Source organism: Oculina patagonica, chromosome 5, assembly GCF_052425735.1.
Source record: "Oculina patagonica isolate OP01 chromosome 5, crgOcupat, whole genome shotgun sequence".
NCBI lineage: Eukaryota > Metazoa > Cnidaria > Anthozoa > Scleractinia > Oculinidae > Oculina > Oculina patagonica.
The window spans coordinates 5,705,811-5,724,450 of NC_135762.1; the positions used below are offsets into that span (position 1 = coordinate 5,705,811).

The 18,640-nt window shown below is 38.6% G+C and overlaps 1 protein-coding gene across 1 annotated transcript; it reads right to left on the reverse strand.

Moving 5' to 3' along the window:
* Positions 1 to 16: 16 nt before the first annotated feature.
* Positions 17 to 17,022, reverse strand: LOC144653854 (alpha-1,3-mannosyl-glycoprotein 4-beta-N-acetylglucosaminyltransferase B-like). Its single transcript, XM_078513967.1, has 13 exons — positions 16,855 to 17,022; positions 14,486 to 14,824; positions 13,144 to 13,277; positions 12,963 to 13,009; positions 12,050 to 12,163; positions 11,363 to 11,438; positions 9,246 to 9,360; positions 8,101 to 8,231; positions 6,978 to 7,085; positions 6,102 to 6,295; positions 5,453 to 5,559; positions 4,037 to 4,236; positions 17 to 3,069 (listed from the first exon to the last, which is right to left on the reverse strand). Exons 1-13 carry the CDS (start codon positions 16,946 to 16,948, stop codon positions 3,037 to 3,039), a joined length of 1,692 nt encoding a protein of 563 aa, XP_078370093.1. The 5' UTR covers positions 16,949 to 17,022; the 3' UTR covers positions 17 to 3,036.
* Between the last annotated feature and the right edge of the window lie 1,618 nt (positions 17,023 to 18,640).

Sequence of the window (18,640 nt, forward strand, 5' to 3'; positions counted from 1 at the left end):
AACTCATGGTCACGTAAAATATTAATGCTCTTTTATTACTAATATTCCTCTTTTAGTGCAATCTACATTAAGAATGGAATTAAAACTATGACTATTCACACGACTTAGTGCATAATAAATTATAATTGTAATTGTATCACAAGCTTCCCCCCCCCCCCTGGGTTGACCCTTGGGCAAAACACAGCAAAAATATTGGGGGATGCATGGAATCATTGCCCCTGAGAAGGGCAAATTTGGAACTTTGTTTGAAGTATGATGGGGAATATAACTGGGGATTGTCTGTAAAGGAAACTCCTAGCCATAGGACTCCACCTTGCAAGGAAGGGAAGGGAAATCCTAAAGATTGTTTCAGTCTTGGGGATCAACAACAGGGGGGAAGCCAGTGATGTGCGTATAACAAAGCCATTTATTGTCCAGACTCCAAGTGTGAGACAGATGTGCACTTGGAGGAGTTGGACAGTAATACAACTTAACAGTCAAACCCTGTTCAAAACAGACAGCAGAGGGAACACAGGAATTGCCATTGTTTACAACGTGACTGTTGAATTTGCCATCTAATAACTAAGTGCTTCAAGTATTGAGCGAGTTTGACTATAAGAAAGAGTTCATCATGGAAGTCACCCACTACACTCCTCTTGAACAGTGTCCATAAGCGAGATAGCCTATGAATTTTCTTCAGTAGCCCTTATGCATGTTTACGTAAGACTGGCTAGTTTCACCACCAAGCCTTGCTTTCGAAGTGCAAACTTGTAAGTTTTAATATGACCGAATTCCCAAAGCAGCCAAGTTGAGAAGAATACTCACGTGAAAACTGAATTGAGGTGGCAGAGAGTTGAGAATAACTGTGTGTAAACAAGGCTTGGTGGTGACTTTTGAACATATAACGTTATCATGCATAACGCCTATTGAGAAAGAAATGGACCTAACTAGATGGCTATGGTAAAATATTTGGTGTTTAACTGAAGCAGTAATGCAAGCCAAGTGAGCAGTTGTGACTTGCTGTGAGCTACTCGACATTAGATTAGGTCACAGATTGACACTTGGCTACCTTTGCTCAATGGCCTAAGCAACCCAAGGCAGTTAACAACAACCTTTACTATGAGTCCTTTGTTTGACAAGTATGTCGTTTTGTTAGATATAAGCTATAAAAACACAGATGCCCGCCAACTGAAATAAAAGAACTTGTTTATTGGGTGTTTTTTCAAAATTATGTTAACTCTGAAGTCAAAAAGGAACAAAAAAAAAATGAACTGCCCAAAAATCTACCAATCGCCATAAAGAGAGAGGCCCTTCCAGGGTAAATTCGACAAGCGATAAGGCACAAAAAGTAGTGACAACACATAAAATAAAATCGCGACAAATGACAAACCTTTTGTAAAAACTGTAAATTCTGACAAGGACAAGCAATTTTTATTCAATTCGACTACCGACAGCGAACGGCAAGTGCGATAAAACAGTGACAAGGGGCATTTATAAATTTAGGCAAGTGACACGGCATCCCCTCCTGGTAGGGCCTCAAGAGCCTGTTAAGGTGAACTTCTGTTTGCCGAGAGGTAATTGCTAAGATAATGGAGAGCAACAGAGTTCACATGATTTTGAAAAACCCAGTTTTCTCTGACTCGTCCCCAGTCGTCTTCATATAGCAAGCAGCAAAGGTGGGGGAGCAGGGGAGATGGGACAGTGGAGCAACCCCCTCTTTTGTTTTCTCCCTACCCATCTCACCTTGTGCTCCCATTCTTGGCACCCATCTCTCCCTGCGCTGGATGAAGACGACTGGGGATGAATCAGCAGTAACGTTTTCTAGCTACATGTACTTTCAAAGAGAAAAACCCCTCTCAACAAAGTGTCAAAACTGACAGAAACTAAAGATGACAAGGAACACAAAATAATTCAGAAACAATCATGGTGTGCCCCGATGGTACATTTGCATAATATCTTGTACAGTAAAGTCTATTCCATGGAGGTTTCCTTGCTCTCTTTCACCAACATCACTATAAATTATACAACAAGAAAATATCTGTACCTTGTATGAACAATGTATGATGAATTGTATGGTTGAAATTTTAGCTTGGCTAAAAATTTTAAATTCATTGTCAAAACCCTTTTAATCCTATACTTTATCTTGTTGTTTTTCTACCTTGTATTTCCTCTCAATTTAAACGTTTCTTTTACAGTCGTGATCTTGCATTCACAAAATAACGTAAGACAATAAGAGATGAAAAAGAAAATATACATCACTTTGTAAGCACTCAGACTTGCTTTCTTGACTGTTCATGAGAGAGCAAAGAAATTCAACGCTACTGGAACCAGAGTACACGGTGAAGTATAACTTTTAAAAATTTTCAGTTGCAAAATCAATGACCTATTATATTATTCAAATGATAAATTTTATTGATTGATTGATTGATTGATTGATTGATTACTTCGACTCTTTTACGCTCTAGTCTCAGTAAACTGAGTTGTTTTATGTACAGGGTAAAAAAATTTGAACGAACAAACGATGCGAGGGTATATCATAAAATGGTGAAAATAAGCACCCCCTTGCCACCCCCTCCTCCAAAAAAGAAAAAAATTAATAATATGATATGATATACGCCCAATATGGTAGCTACCTATAGCTAGCCCTTTGCAACTTATCTGATTAATTCCATAGAGTTGTAATAATATTTAATTCCAAAAAACAGATTTGTCGGCATGATATGGGTTTTAGCTGTCCAGAAAAAGGGCTTTCCAACAAAATGTAGTATAGAGGATAAAAGGCTGCTAAATTCCAAGTAAAAGATGATTGACTTTCAGAACTTAATGGTAGTTGTTCAGGACTTTGCAAGTTCATAAATAAGTTTAACCTGGTACACACAGTCTACAGGTGTATCCACATACCCCACCCTATGTATCCCCCCTGGGGAAAGACACGATGAACGTTACATTTGAATACCCTACCTGAAATACCTAAGAATTCATAATTTTAAGAAATTTGATGATAAAAAATATTACTAGCATTTGCCATTATGTACATCCTATTGATGTTTAGCTCTGTCAGCTACCGCTATCCTTTGGTACTATGTGTATCTGAAAAGAACAACAGTTAACTGATTAATACCAAATCAAAAGCGATGCCATTTCTAATACATAAAGTGTTTCAAGCCCTAACTAAGTGAGATAATATTTACAATAGGTACCAATAGAGTAATTTTACAGAATATCTGCCATCTGAAATAATTTTGATCCCCGGGGGGAGGGGGAGGGGGGCACTCAAAAGTTTTATACAGGGAGGCTCCGCCCCGAGCTCTGACCCCTTACCCTTTTATATACCATTTTTGACAGAAATTGTACCCCTTTCGTATAACTTTTACTGAAAAAGGGTACCCCTTTCATATACCTAAAAGACATGGCATAGACTTAGAACAGGATGTTTTCTTAATGTATTAAAATACATTAAAATAATACAGCCGTAAATTTTCGAAATATTTTAATTAAAGGTCTTTTTAAATACCTAAATGACAGATTTCCATACCCTTTCATATACCAAAACTTGTAAAATCCCTACCCTTTCATATACCTTAAGCCTGAAAAAGGTACCCCTTTCGGGCGGAGCCTCCCCGTATAGGCCATTATAGGGAGTACCCCCCCCCCCCCCCCCGGGTTTTGATCATGGTAATGATGATAACTAGCACTAGGTGCAGGTAGGTACAGGGTGTGGCAGGGGGTCATTGTCCCCTATGGGAAGATGTGTGTCTTGTTCTGTGGGTCAGGGAGCAATTTATATCCACACCCAGACCCCTAAGGAACTTTACACTTACAACCCCTCTTTTGGTAAGATCTTGGATCTTGGTTCATTGAGCGACAATGAAATGAGTTTGACCCAAAATATCATTGATAGTGCATTATACATACTACCGTAATTAGTAACCGTCTAATTCTGACAAAGTATTTTAACTGACTTGTTAATGTTTAAAAAATTTGTGTCTGGGGTGTTATTTGTATCTCAGTCAGTAAAACAGTGGCAAAGTTCACGATATTGTAATCTCGTAGTTACCTCACTTAAAATTATCCAGCTTTCACTATTATGACCCAATACACGTATTCTCATTTCCACCACTTTTCCAATATCTTGAGGTACTGTGCCTTCTGCCAAACCATTGGGTGTGAATGTGCCCACGCGTTTGTAACTAGACAATGGGAATTCATACTTCAGGAAATTTTTCTTCGCCTCTGGTGAGCCATCTCGTCCAGGTTCTGCAGACAAAATTATTTTGAACATTAAATTTGCATTTCTTTCCACTTTTCTTAACCTACTTCATTACTAGATTATCGGTATTTATTCGATTTACCCCCCTGGGCACTTATTAAATTTTTGGACCCTGAGAGTGGGCGCTTATTCGAGGCTGGGCGCTTATTACATTTTCACCATTTTTAGCAACTGGTTACTTTATTTTGCAACAAAACAATGAATAATAATGAAACGTGAAGATGTTCCAACGCAAAACTTAAACTGTTTATTGAAAGTTTTTCAGGAAAACTCGGTCTTTGCGCAAGTCTTTTAGTCGTACTTAGTCAATATCAATCTCAATTTCAATAATAATCAACACTCCTCATGTGTGTTCATAGGGTTTTTCTATGAGGCAGGTAGGGGTGGGCGCTTATTCGAGGCTGGGCGCTTATTAACTTTTCCTTCCTAAAGGGTGGGCGCTTATTCGAGGTGGGCGCTTATTCGAATAAATACGGTAAATGGCGCTGCCTTTGATTAAATGCCACATGAAAGCAAATAATAATACTGAAGAGGCCAGCCCTCGAATAAGCACAAGTCATTCACAACATTTGCACTTTAGTCAATCAAAGCATCATAAGAAAAAGAAAAATAGGTACAAATAAAATAATAAAAAAAATCATGAATCTCAGTCAATCAGTCCGACTGAATTGTTTGAGGAGTCAACCTAAAAAATAAGTAGCCTCAGAAATGTATTCTCCTGGATTACTGACAATGTCTTTCAGTTCAAGGCGGTTATATTTCATTCTTCTCCCATGAATGACATTTAAAACATGTGTATTTTGTTGTGAACATATGCTTGTTATCATTTACTGATGTTATGATTTTTAAAAAGAGTGCCACCCTCAAATAAGTCGCCCCCCATGGAATAAGCGACGCAGCCACAACACCAACAATTTCAAAAATGCTGCGGTGCTCAAATGTTATTAATAAGGTAGACTGAAGGAAAGTTGAAAAGTTTATGACTTTTGGCAATGTGCAGTTCCAGAAAATCTACATACCCACCCAATGGAAGCTGTCATTGAAAATTCCAAAGGGTGGGGGTCTCAAAAGCCAAAGTTTTTAAAGTTAAATATGGCGCTTAAATGGAATTTCCAGAGGAGTGGGGGGATTCAAACCAAAAAACCTTCCGTGGGAGGGATATGGATATTTTCTGGAACAATACAATGAAAGCTAATATTGCACCTGGCATCTTCTTTGCTTGAGCTAATGTTGACAGGGGAAGAACTTCCACTGAAGCATTTCTGATGATGTCACCAGGATGTTCAAGATTTCCAGACTTGAAACGAAACCTGTCACGTGATAAATAATGAAACATGAAAGTTTATAGAATTATTGTCATCTTCCATGATGCTATATGGTTATAATTTTACGCAAGGTAAAAAAAGTGTGCTTTACATAATAGTAGTCAATTAATTTTATACTAATGCTGGTATTTTGGTGTAGTCGTGGCTTTGTTGCCAAATCCATGCATCTTTTTTTTTATCTGCCCCCCTCCCCCCAAAAAAAACTGATCCCCACCAGAAGGGCCCATAGTAAATTGTCATACAACCCATACATGGAAAAAAAGGGTTTGGTTCAAGAGATTACATGTAGAGAGCATTTTGATTTGACATAGCAGGTTCAAGTTCCTGGTTACACTGTTACACTATACCTGCCCCCCGGCCCGAGCGCCCCCCGCAACCCCGCCAGGGGACCAGCCACAGACGCCCACCCCGAGAGGAGGAGCGGGCCACGCACGACGGGAGGAGGCCGCCGCACACCGCGACCCGGAAAACCCCGACCCAGAGGGGGGTTACACTACAGTAGTATCTACACTGTGACTGTATCTTACTTCTCTATTATAATTTCTTGGTGGAATTTGAATCGCATGACATCATCAGCATGAGGAGGGTAAGCCCAGAAGAATGTCTGCCCCATATATGCACGGTCAATAGCGTAGGCCTGGTATGACTCCACTGTCGTTACTACGTCAGCCTTAGGGTTCAAGTGTGCTTGGAATAATGGCGCTTTCTTGAAGTCTTTATCCTAGAGAACAAATCACAGATTGAAAATTTTAGTTTCTCTGCTACTCTTGCAATTTAGTCATGTCAAGCTTAAAATGTTTAAAAGACATCTCTTTTTCTCTTGAAATCTTAAATTATCCTTGAAACAAACCATGGATGCAAACTTTTAGTAAATTATTTTTTCTTACAGCATTAACTGCTACACGGAAATTATTAACTTTCCTGTCATCAAAGTATTTGTCCTAAAAAGCAAACCACAGATTCAAACTTGTTATTTCTTTATCTTACAGCATAAGTGCCAAGCTGAAAATACTAAATCCTTCTTATTGATTGATATGATGCATGAAAACACACAAAAAAGTTGTTATAGAATTACAACTTTGGTAAATATTCTGTGAAACACTCTACCCTGCATCCCTTCACAATGTTGCCGTGTGTTGATTTCAACTTGCAATCAATTCAAGCAAATTGAATGTCATCGAAAAAGGGTTATCGTTTCCAGCACCAAATTGCGAAATTTTCGAGGTTTTTACTGTAACTTGTAGACCCTTTTATTTTGTAGCTCTTCATCTTGTAGTTCCAACCAATAATAATTACTACCCTGTCACCTGTCTGTTTAAAATATCAATCTTAAAAAGACTTCTAAAAAAATCTTAAAAATGACCTAAAATTATTAGTCATATAAATAACAATAATTAACTTACAATCAAGGTTTGCTTCTTTCCTTTCAGGGAAGACTCTTTTCCCACATGTTGAAAGAGGGATGGTTTGAATCTAATTCGCAGGTGAAGCTTCTCTCTTGCACAGTGTTGCTGAAAAGAATAACAATGATAGGGACAAGGATAAGGATAACAATTATGATTATTAAATAATAATTCAATAAACCAACCAGGTTTAACCCTTTAAGCCCCAATAGTGCCATTTGGCACATAATGTCATAACTTGGTCAATATTTGTTAATAAAATTAATTTGCATTTTTGCCACCAAACTTGCCTTGGAAAGATCTGCATTTTGAAAGCATAAAATTGATCCTCCCCCCTATTTGTGACTTGATTTACCACCCCAGCCTATAACTTTTGATACTTTTTTTCCTGATACGTATATGAGATGCAACATAACTGAAATTAACCACAACAGTGAGAGCTGCACAATAAGCTATAGTTTAGGGGTATACCTACTATATATGGAGAAACACACATTTTTAAAACTTTTTCTTTTTACGTTTTAAAGCCATTTCTTTCAAGGCCATAACTTTCTTATTATTTGTTGACATGTTTTATGAACTATTCTGATCATTACCTTTCAAATGGTGTATCATACATCAGGACAACCAGTTAATATTTATTGATTTAGGAAAAGAGACCAGTTGCCTCGGAGCTTAAAGGGTTAAGCGGCACAAAAATATAATAATTAAAAGCCCATACAAAATATTGCAGGGCACTGGGGTTTCTGAGGGGAAGTGGTTTTTCATCACCAAAGTTTTTTATTTAAGCAATCAAAAGTATGATCATCACGGATGATATTTAAAACTAGAATTTCTAGAGGGGTGGAGGGCTCAAACCAAAACCTTTTAAGGAAGGGATATTCATCAAAATAAAACAAAGGAAATTAGAACTGTGATCATGGTAGTTTGGAAATTTAATTAGCATAGATTTTTACGATTTTATTTCTCCATTTTCTCTGTGATTTTAGAGTCAGAGTGTTTCTGTATCATTGAATTTCCAAGCACCTTGAAGTTTGTCAAAAATTCTCTGTTGCATGTCACATTTTCAACTCTCTTCTCAGCATTTGGAAGTGTTATAATCCATGCTTGATATGTTACATACCGTATCTTTCTCTGGATTGCAGACTTTGACCCAGAGAATGTGATCCATAAGCCAGTCAACAGGCTTGTCTTTATGAAACATCAGGAAGAATTCAACAACCATGCTCAGGTCACTGGAGCGAAAAAGCTTTCCTGTGAGGGTGCCAAACAAAAATGTGATTAAAAACAATAATACCATGGGCCATTTCTTCTTTTTGCATTCAATCTGTAGTTCACGCATTGTATTTGTCGCTTGTCATAAAATGGGTTTTGACCACTCGCCAAGCAGAGAGGAAAGACATTAAAGGTGACATCTCAGACTGTGAATGAGAAGCAGATCCACCTGAACAGCTAATCTCACGTGCAATGTGTGGATGCAGCTGTGTGTCAAAAAGAGCTAGGCACATTCTAACTCATGCCAAAGAGCTCTTGTCCAAAACATAAGCTAGCAATAACCATTATTTTTTCAATGGATGCCCTTAAGCCCAGCGTATAAAAGGTCAAAAACTCGAGGATCAGAAATCAATCGAACCCAATCGAACACCAATCGCTCGATAGTGTACAATAAAGTCGAAACCAAAATTCAACACTCTATCTTGCTGTTAGCTCATTATGAAGATCGAACTAATCAAACTCGATTTCGAAGTGATTTTGTTCGGAATTTGTTTTGATAAGTTAAACACCAGGCTACGCTCAGTGAGTCGGTACACCGTAAAAATTTCCGCAATATTAACAACCAGTCATGGAATGCTCGATTGAGTACGATAATTGTCGACTGTTCGGTAATCGAACGTTCGACTTCGTTCGATTGTCGACTGTTGGTAATCGCACGTTCGATTTTGTTGACTGACTACATCTTATTGTGCGTTCGAGTTTTCGATTCGAACTCACTGAACGATTAGTTTCATTGGTTCGATTACCGAATGTTGTGATTGGATACGCCGGGCCTTAAGCTTAGCTATAAAGGGTTCAAAACTTGAGGTTAGAAAATGATAGACAACCTCAACTGAAAACTAGCTTAATCCACGATAAGTGTGAATTTTGGTTTCACTTTTACTTTTCAGTGAGGTTTTCTATCATTTTCTGTTACATTTGTGCTTTAATTGAATAACCCAGCCAAGAACAGCCTGCTCAACAAGATGCCATTGTCCATTATTTTATACATACCTATAAATCCAAGAGATGAAAACTCCAGTATTAGCCAATCATTGGACTCTTGTTGGAGTGCAAATGTTTTGATTGTAGATGCAAAAGAAGGTGTAGCAACTATATCATCTTCAAGCTAAATATAAACAAACAGTGAGAACAAAATAAGGCAAGTCACTTTCACAGTGTTTTACAACAACACTTTTCTAGTGATATCTAGAAGAATTAACAATTATAGTTTTTAATACTAATAGGGTTCTATCTAGGATTTATCTTTTGGGGGAGAAGTCCCAAGTGGCCGAAGGCCATGACTTTCCTAGGGGGGTCCAGGGGCATGCCTCGGTAAGGCTCACCAGCAATTAATATTACTATTTAAATTGAAGGCGCATACGGAAAAATGGCCGCTTGAATTTCTGGCTAAATCGAACATTATCAAAACAGCTCCAAATTTTGCATCCAGGTTTGTTTACGTGTGATAAACACTGTCCTGTGTTTCATTTGGCTGCTCTTTCCTTCGTTTTCGAAAAATAACACATGCAGAAGACAAGGTTTTTGCTGGCGGCGTCTTTACGTCTTTTCTCTCACAAACTATAAACAAAGGAAAGCTTTTGTTCCTCAAAACACATGAAACCAGCTAAAGTTTTGGGATTACAGGCCTAGCCCTAACGCAAAAGCTATCCCCAAGGCCTAGGGTTGGGGTTAGAGATTCAAGTTAGGGCTACAGCCTTAGCCCTAACGCAAAAGCTTAACCCCAACGCAAAAGCTTAAGCCTAGCGAACAAGCTAGGTTAGGGTTAAGGTGACGCTAGGGTTTCATTTCAAATTTAGGGTTGAGGGCCTAAACCTAACAAAAAAGCTTAACGCCAAGGATAAGGGCTAGGGTTAGCGTTTCAAGTTAAGTTTAGGATCAGAGTCAGCCTTAACACTTAGATCGCGCTTTTCGTGCAGTAAGCTTTCACGCCAGTTTGCTTGCGGCTAGCTTTCACTGCAGTCTGCTTGCGGTTAGCTGCTTTTTGTTGTTTCGGGCAAAGACTATTTTAATCTCAGTGTTACCGTTAGCTGTAATTTGAGGTGAAAGTGAAATAAAGATTGATTGTTGTGATAGACTGATTGATTGAATATGTTTGCTGGTGTCTTCACTTTATACTAGTTTTGCTTTCAGTGAAGTGCCGCTGGCTTGCTCTCACTTCTATCTCCACTCCTTACAACATCACACATCTACAAAATCCCGCGAAAACAAGGTAAGCTTCTGAGGTTTTCGTTCGCACGAATCCATTGATTGATTGATTGATTGATGAATATTTAATGAGGCACAGAAAAAAATTTTGCAAGGGAAGGTGCCCTGCGAAACATCTAAAGAATTTTTTAAAGTCTAAAACCAGCTCGCTTCTCAGCAACTTTGTCGCTGCAGCACCCAAGCGGACACTGCAAAACTCACGCTGACATAGTTCCCGACAAGAGATCTGTGTTTTTAGACTTTATTTCCACTTGGCCCCGCCAGCCTTTGTCAGACAACTTTCAATCGCTGAGCACTAAAAAGCACTATTGTACAAAACAAAGGCCGAACATCTCTCATTTCTTCTAGAAATGCTGTGAGACTTACGGGTTTTCAGACTTAATGATGTCCTTCAACCGCCAAGTGGACGCACTTGTGCTAAAACTATAAACAGCTACATTTTCTTTTCAAAGCCGCCATTTTGCTAAATTCGAACTCTTCCGCCTCTAACATGTGACCTTACGTCACAATGCAGTATCCAGTCCTACTCTACTCAAATCAACAAGGAAACATGGTGGCAGCAAGTCAAGGCAGGCTTTTAAAATGGTTTCTCGCCTTCCGTAGACGCTTAGGAAACCCTACAAGGAAAGATGTGCACGCGATGCATTGGAAAACTCAGTCTGCTGGCTGACTGGAAGAACGTAAGCTTGCAAAATGCCTTTTTTGCATACATTATTTCTGAAAAATGAACAAAAGACCAGCGAAATGAAACAGAGGACAGTGTATAGCACACGTAAACAAACTCACATGCGAAATTTGGAGCTGTTTTGATAATGTTCGAATTAGCCAGAAATTCCAGGGGCCGTTCTTTCCGTCCGTGCCTTCAATTGTTAGTGTTTGTAGAATTTCAAAACAAACTGTACCTGAACATAGAACCTTGCTTTTTTCTGGCAGTACATCATCAGATAGCAGAAATCAAGATTCTGTTTTGTTCTCCACCTAAATCCACATGACAAGTCAGTTAGCCAACTTTTAAAAGCTTATTTTCTAATATTACCGTACTTATTACTCACAATCATACAACATATTACAAGGCAGGGGCAGATCCAGGATTTTTCTTAAGAAGGGGTGCACCACAAAGGAATTTTTTTTCTTTTTCTGCAGAACACCATTTGTATTAGAAAGCTGCAGGTCATCATCTCAGGGGGGAGGCGGTGTACACTCCTGCACCCTCCCCCTAGTTCTACCCCTGCAAGGCTGTACACTATTCTGCAGTTGCCTATTTACCACATCATCACATCATCAAGTTCAGTCAACTGGATAATTATACATATATTATATGTTGTGGTTTACATTGATTTAAAAATTTTCAAGCCGGTTGGATTTTTATTTTTCATTGTCTGATATTCATAATCATAATCTGAAACAAAGGGAAATTAAAATCAAACTGGTTTGAAAAATTTTCAACCAAAGAGAAATTTAAGCCACAACATGTACCGGTACACCCCTTTGCATAGCTTACTACATAATATACTGTACAGGGTCAGCAAAAATAAAATACTTAGCTTGCACACTGGAAATAAAAGTCAGATAAGATGTGATTTTCTTACTTGACTCTTTCTCTTGTATCACCAAATGTAAGTGGCACACTCTCAAGATCTGGATAATAACTTGCTGAAGGTGACACAAGTTCTATTAATCCTGAATGAATATCCGCAGGAAATCTAAAAACCAAGTGAGAGCCATATTGTTACACATACACTCCTGTACATGTTGAGACAATTGAATTCCTCTTGCGTTGATATACTAAGTAAACATTTACCATTTTGTTTTTATTGGACTGAACCATGCCACCACAAGCCACTAGCACTTCAGTACATTCTGGGTGGCTAGGGGTGGGGTTATATCTCCTAAATACACAACACAATAACTTTCTTTAGGGGTCTGAGGGTTTGTATTGCCTAGACCATTGCAATTTCACCCAGGGAAGGGTGGGGTGGGCACAAAAGAATGTAGGTAGCAGTAACTTGTTAGAATTACAAGTTGCTCTGAGCATACGCACACGGCTTAGCACCCATATATACGCTGGGCTTGCCTGGCATTTGTTCCGTTTCTGTATTTAATCGATATCCTGATAAATAGGTTTGTCACTCACAAAAAGCTGTTCAGTGCGGCAGTGTTTCAGACCTGTCTTGATGACTTCCATGAGTTTCAGTTTTTTCAGTTTTAGGACACTGGCTTAATAACAAGATTCACTTCTAATTATCAAAAACTACCGGTAATTATTCAACAGTTTTTTTTTCATCATACCCAGTTGAAGGGCTTGGTGGAAAAAGGGCATTTATTTAGTGATTTTCCCTCAAAATCAACTTTGCCAAAACAACTCCAAATTTCCTATGCGGGTTATTTTATGCCCGTGAAACATTGTCCTGGTTTTATGGTCACTTGCTTTTGCTTCGTTTTTGAGAAATAACAATGTCTAGCTATATATAGCACACATTTCAGACAGCACTTGAAACTTACCTTTGTTTGACATCATTAGCTACTGCTTGACTAAACTCGATATTAGTCTGAAAGCACAAATAAAAAAAAAAATTAAGACATGTGCATAATAATACACCCTTCTTCTCTCTTTGGTGGTACAAATGTAGAAACATTTTCTAAGCGTGCATGTACAGCTTGCAGTGCTTGTTAAACTACTTACCTCACCAACAAAGATTACTATGACACAGTCGTCCTTATCTTCTTGTGACATTCCATCCAGCAGAGAAGAAAGTGTATCTAGCAGGTATGACGTTTTCTCACGCTTTATTGTTGGAATTCCAAAAACTAAAGACACTGAAAATATCAAATAGAGTAAAAATCAACATTACTATATGTGAATCAATCAACTAGTTGGTCTGCAGTCAGTTGGTCATTTTGTCCAAAGTTGCCATTTTGCAGACTGGGTGAAATCTGTAAAATATCAAATACTTTCATTCCTAGAATTTGGCTCTTTTTTAGTATTTCAGCATTGTAAGCTTAATACCAGTGCATTCTCACATGGTTTTAGCCTTAAAGGCCTGGTAACTATCCAGTGATTTAAAATAATCCTATGGAAGTGCCGGGTGTTCAAGGTAGGGGACGGGAGGGAGGGGGGTTATAGAAGGAAGCCATTTCCCAGAATAATTATCAGCAGCATACACTGTAATTGTTGCAGTCTACCAAAATTTGGAAAGCATGACAAACCTGAGCATAATATATTCTAGGAGCATGTGTCAACCCCTATCAGTCAGTCAATCAGTCAGTCTGTCTGTCTGTGGTCTGTCTGTCTGTCTGTCTGTCTGTCTGTCTGTGTGTCTGTCAGTCTGTCTGTGTGTGTGTGTCTGTCAGTCTGTCTGTCTGTCGTGTCTGTCTGTCTGTCTGTCAGTCTGTCAACCTGTCTGTCTGACAGATGGTAGGTCAGTTGGTTAGTCATTCTGTCCATCCATCCATCCATCCATTTCTCCATGTGTCTATCTGTCTGTCTGTCTGTCTGTCAGTCAGTCAGTCAATCAGCCTGTCTGTCTGACAGATGGTAGGTCATTTGGTCAGTCATTCTGTCCATCCATCCATCCATCCATGTGTCTGTCTGTCTGTCTAGTCCCATTATGCAGGCAGGCAGGCAGGCAGGCAGGCAGGCAGGCAGGCAGGCAGGCAGGCAGGCAGGCAGGCAGGCAGGCAGGCAGGCAGGCAGGCAGGCAGGCAGGCAGGCAGGCAGGCAGGCAGGCAGGCAGGAGGAGAACAGACAGACAGGAAGACAGGCGGGCGGCAGGCAGACAGGCAGGCAGGCAGACAGACAGACAGGAGGAGACAGAAGGCAGGCAGGCAGGCAGGCAGACAGACAAACAGGAAGACAGGCAGGCAGGCAGGCAGGCAGGCAGGCAGACAGACAGGAAGACAGGCGGGCAGACAGACAGGCAGGAGGCAATCAGTCAGTCAGTCACACTGCTTGTTTCACTAGAAGATATTAAAATTAATATCTTCTCTTCAGTGTGAGGATAATGGCTGAATAACATGAAGCTCACCTCCTTGACGATCCTTTGAAATATGTAGTGCAGGCTTTAAGCTGCCAGGAGAGTCCATTAGATGAGGCATAAAGTTGTATATACTTGGTAATCGTAGAACATTTTGACCTTCAAAAAATATCCTAGATGAATTTTCAATACCATTAGGATTTGATTTGTTATTAGTTCTTCTACTTTTTGCAGCTTCTAGTGCAGTCAGCTGCGCCTTTAATGAAATAAGTTCTTGTGATCTTGCAGAATTCTGAAATTCAGCATCTCTTAGTCTGTCCTTTAGAGACTGTATTTTCTTGACTAGCTCAACATCTACTTGGTTAGTTTCTATAGGCTTCAGTGGCAAACCTAAAATGAAGGAAAATAATAAGCAAACTAAGTGATTATAATTATGAAAAAAAAAATACTGGTTCAATCTTAGTTGTGATTGGTGGCTGGGGGGGGGGGGGCATTACAATAATTATTCTCACAGTACATCCCCAAGGTTTGTTTACTTAATAATCATGTACGAGTGTTAAATCGTGAGACGTAAGCCTTTCATTTCATACATGTAACTGAGAGGCATATTACAAATTTTGCTTAGTTCCTTGCCCCCAGGTGGGGGATAGGGCCGGAATTACAAATTTTACTACTGAACAGTGAAATCCCAATGTCTTGAACCTCTGGCCCGGTTAACTCATGCAATGTTAATTCCAATTTTTGTAACCAAATTTTGTTTCCCTTGGAGATTAAAGAAATCATGATTCTTCTGTATCTGTACTATCCCTTTTTAGAGATAATGTTTTGAATTTATTTGAAAATTTTGTTTTCAAGGTTATATTGTAAATCTTCAATCTAGTATGTGTTATTCAACTGATCGATCTGATACTCCTTTATTGCATGACAATTTAAATGTATAGACTTTAATTACTTTTTTATCACATATTTCAACAACACTCACATACCCAAGGAGATACTCAAGGAAAAATGCCAGGGAATTGTGATTGTTCTTTGGGAGGGGTGGGGTACATACACGTATCATGCATGAGTACTTCTGGGGGTAAGCATGGTTTTAAATTTGTAAATTCAAAATTTCAATTTTATTTCAGGATGCCTTCTCCCTTCCCTCTACCCTGTCCACCCTGCTTCAGTAAAAGTCCCCCCCCCCCCTGACTCAAGAATTAAAAATATTGTAACTAAAGATACTGTTGTTGTTTTGGTAACAATGACAACATAGAGGCAACCCTTCAATGATTCAATTCATGATGAATTAGCATTTCTGCTTGTACGTGGCAATAAAATTAAGTCGTTTAGAATTTGCATAATTTCGTTTCTTCTCCACAATTTATTTGCTTGAGTTGTCCAAAAAGCGTGTAATTGTGAAGTTTCTCAAGAGTAAAGCTTTTAACTGAATGTAAAATATTCATGCATGGTTAGTGTGAAACCACAACTTCAATATTAGAAATACACTAAAAAAATCATGTTGAAGGCAAAATATATGGCATTCCTAATGAAGAGATCAATTAATTTTTTGAGTTTAAAGTTTACTTCCATGAATGACGAAAACAAGATTCAGTCGATTTTCAGTATTGAAAATTCAAATGCAAATTTTTTATCATCGCGTTATTTGCCAAAGTCAAATTATAGCCCGAGTTGCAGATGTCAAACACAAGTTGATAAATAAAATGTTCTTCCTGCCAGAGAAAATGCCGGTTAATCGAAGAACGAGCTCGGTGAAAAACTATAAGCTTTAATACATTCAAACGTGTTCAGACGAATTGACACAAAGAACTGTTGTTTAAAATTTGGTTATCAGGGCACTAATGCGGAGTACAAGATGCAGAACCCTAATTTTTCGTTTGAAATATTAATGCGATGAGGTGAAAATTCCAGATGCTCTCAAAGTTTTTGTATTGCTAGATAACGTTCTACATTTTATCGCAAGGTTGTATGAAAACATTCCCAAACAACACACAGAAGTGCTTCCAAACAAAGTGAGCTTTAGAATAAAAGTTAGGATGTTTTGTCCTAAAACCAAGTTAGGATGCAGTTTAGCTACTTGGAAAACCTCCTACATTAACACGACGATTCTAATAAAACGGCAGGTATAATATTATTACTGCTAGCGCGATTTCACAGCTACAACCGGGCAATTGATTGCACGGTTTAGAGCACTACTAAATTTAGCTTACATGCACGTTTGTCTAGCGGTCAGGAAAACACGATCCTTTCATTTTCATCTTTATCATGTTTTTTTCTCCTTTATCTAGTGCAAACATTTGTTGTCTGCCTAGTGGCTTAGGTATATAGTTTGTACTGCCCCGAACATACGGAATTAAAGAGTCGATAAGACTCTTATGTTAGCATCAAGCAAACGAAGATGGAGTGAATGTACTTACGTTCTCTCTCCAGTAGAAAATGGTACATAAGCGGGCTTAGAGCGACAATGAAGAGTAGAATGAATCTGTTTCTTTTAAAAGTAGTCCAAATCATGCTTTCCCCTGTCAAAAATAAACAATAACGCTTCGTGTTAGAGTGAATTGGGCCATCGAGGCGGTTTGAGTGGCGAGTGCCGACGAAGAGTTTGTGTACTGACCGAGAGGAGCCTGAAATCCAGTGGTTACCGTTACAGTGTTGCGTGACATCGTGACTTCCGCCATGACATGAAATTTACGCGCGTTTAATTTCCGCATTTTTGAATGACTCCTGAGGGCCTTGGTCGATATTTGTGAGAAGCTTTTCGAAAGTTTTGTCTTGAGAAAAAAGTGATAAGAAAGAAAAATAGAAAGCCGTATGGGAGTAAGGTTGTCGAAGTAACGCGAGTTGAAAAAGAACTTTTAAGGAATGCATGGCTGTTTAAACAGCTGGAAATTAATTAATACAAATACTGATGGCCGTCCTACGGCTCGAAAAATAAAGCTGTAGAATCGAGTGCTGTTTCAAGCTCTTTTAAACTTTCAAGAGTGATTCCCAGATTGTGCAAACAAGGAAAGAACTATTCGATTTACTTTTAGGAAATTATCACTCGAGATAAATTTTCCGGGGAATCGATCGGAGTTCTTTATAAATTATGGTAAATTCTTTGCGACCAATCAAAGCGAGCCAGCTGTCTTATCTGTTATCTTATCTATGGCATAAATGGGAATACATATTCAGTAAGACTCCTGAAATAACAAAGGCCTCATGTAGTGATCGATATTAAAATTGCAGAACAGTAGTTTGTTTAGTTGATTCATCATGAAAGGCCAAAAGAAACCGTAGTAGCAAAATAATAATAATAATAATAATAATAATAATAATAACAATAATAATAATAATAATAATAATAATAATAATAATAAAATATAATCCATCAACCGATGCATTTGATTGTGAATTGTGGCTCCGGTGGGGGGGGGGGAGTTTTTTTGTACGGGAAGGCTTCGTCCAAGGTCCAACCTCATACCCTTTCAAATACCATTTTGACAGAATAGACACCCCTTTCGTATACCTTTTACTGAAAAAAGGTACCCCTTTATATACCGAAAAGACATGACATATACCTAAAACAGGAAGTCTTGATGCCATTTTATCTGGCGCTTAATTGAAATGATACAGCCATAAAGTGCATCTATTCGAAATATTTTTATTGAAGGCCCTTTTAAATACCTAAATTACCAATATCCCTACCTTTTCATAAACCTTAACTTGTGAAATCCCTACCCTTTTAGATACGTGAAGCATGAAAAAGGTATCCCTTTCGGGTGGAGCCTCCCCGTTAAGGTCACTATAGTGAGTCCCCCCCCCCCCGGGATTGTGGCAGAGTATGAAATCTACCTTAAAATACCCAAATAAGATCGACCCTCTCCCAGTCACGAAATTAATCCTTAAAATATCAGGGCAAATTCATTCCAATAATTAGCCCACAGAATACTTTTCAAATGTTAGTCCAAAAATGTTTGAAAAGAAAGTAGGCCCACCAAAAGCGTTTTGAACAAAAGCATGCAAGTCCTAGAACGATCACTGGAAATTAATTTGACAGACTCCACGATAGAAGTCTAAAACAATAATTTAGATGTAATTCTATTGGTGATTGTTGATGTCTCTCTTTAATGATAACGTGTTCATAAATAACAGTACAAGTAAAAATGAATACAATTGCGTCACAACATGAAAGTCTTGGGGCAAAAACATAATTCAGCAACT

What these genes read in the sequence shown, in the direction of transcription:
- LOC144653854 (XM_078513967.1), bottom strand. Translation starts at nt 16,948, where the DNA reads ATGATTTGGACTACTTTTAAAAGAAACAGATTCATTCTACTCTTCATT. An exon ending in GATACAAGAGAAAGAGTCAA is followed by an intron (nt 11,439 to 12,049) that starts GTAAGAAAATCA and finishes ATGTGGATTTAG; the next exon opens with GTGGAGAACAAAACAGAATC. An exon ending in GAAAGAAGCAAACCTTGATT is followed by an intron (nt 6,296 to 6,977) that starts GTAAGTTAATTA and finishes TTTGTTCTCTAG; the next exon opens with GATAAAGACTTCAAGAAAGC.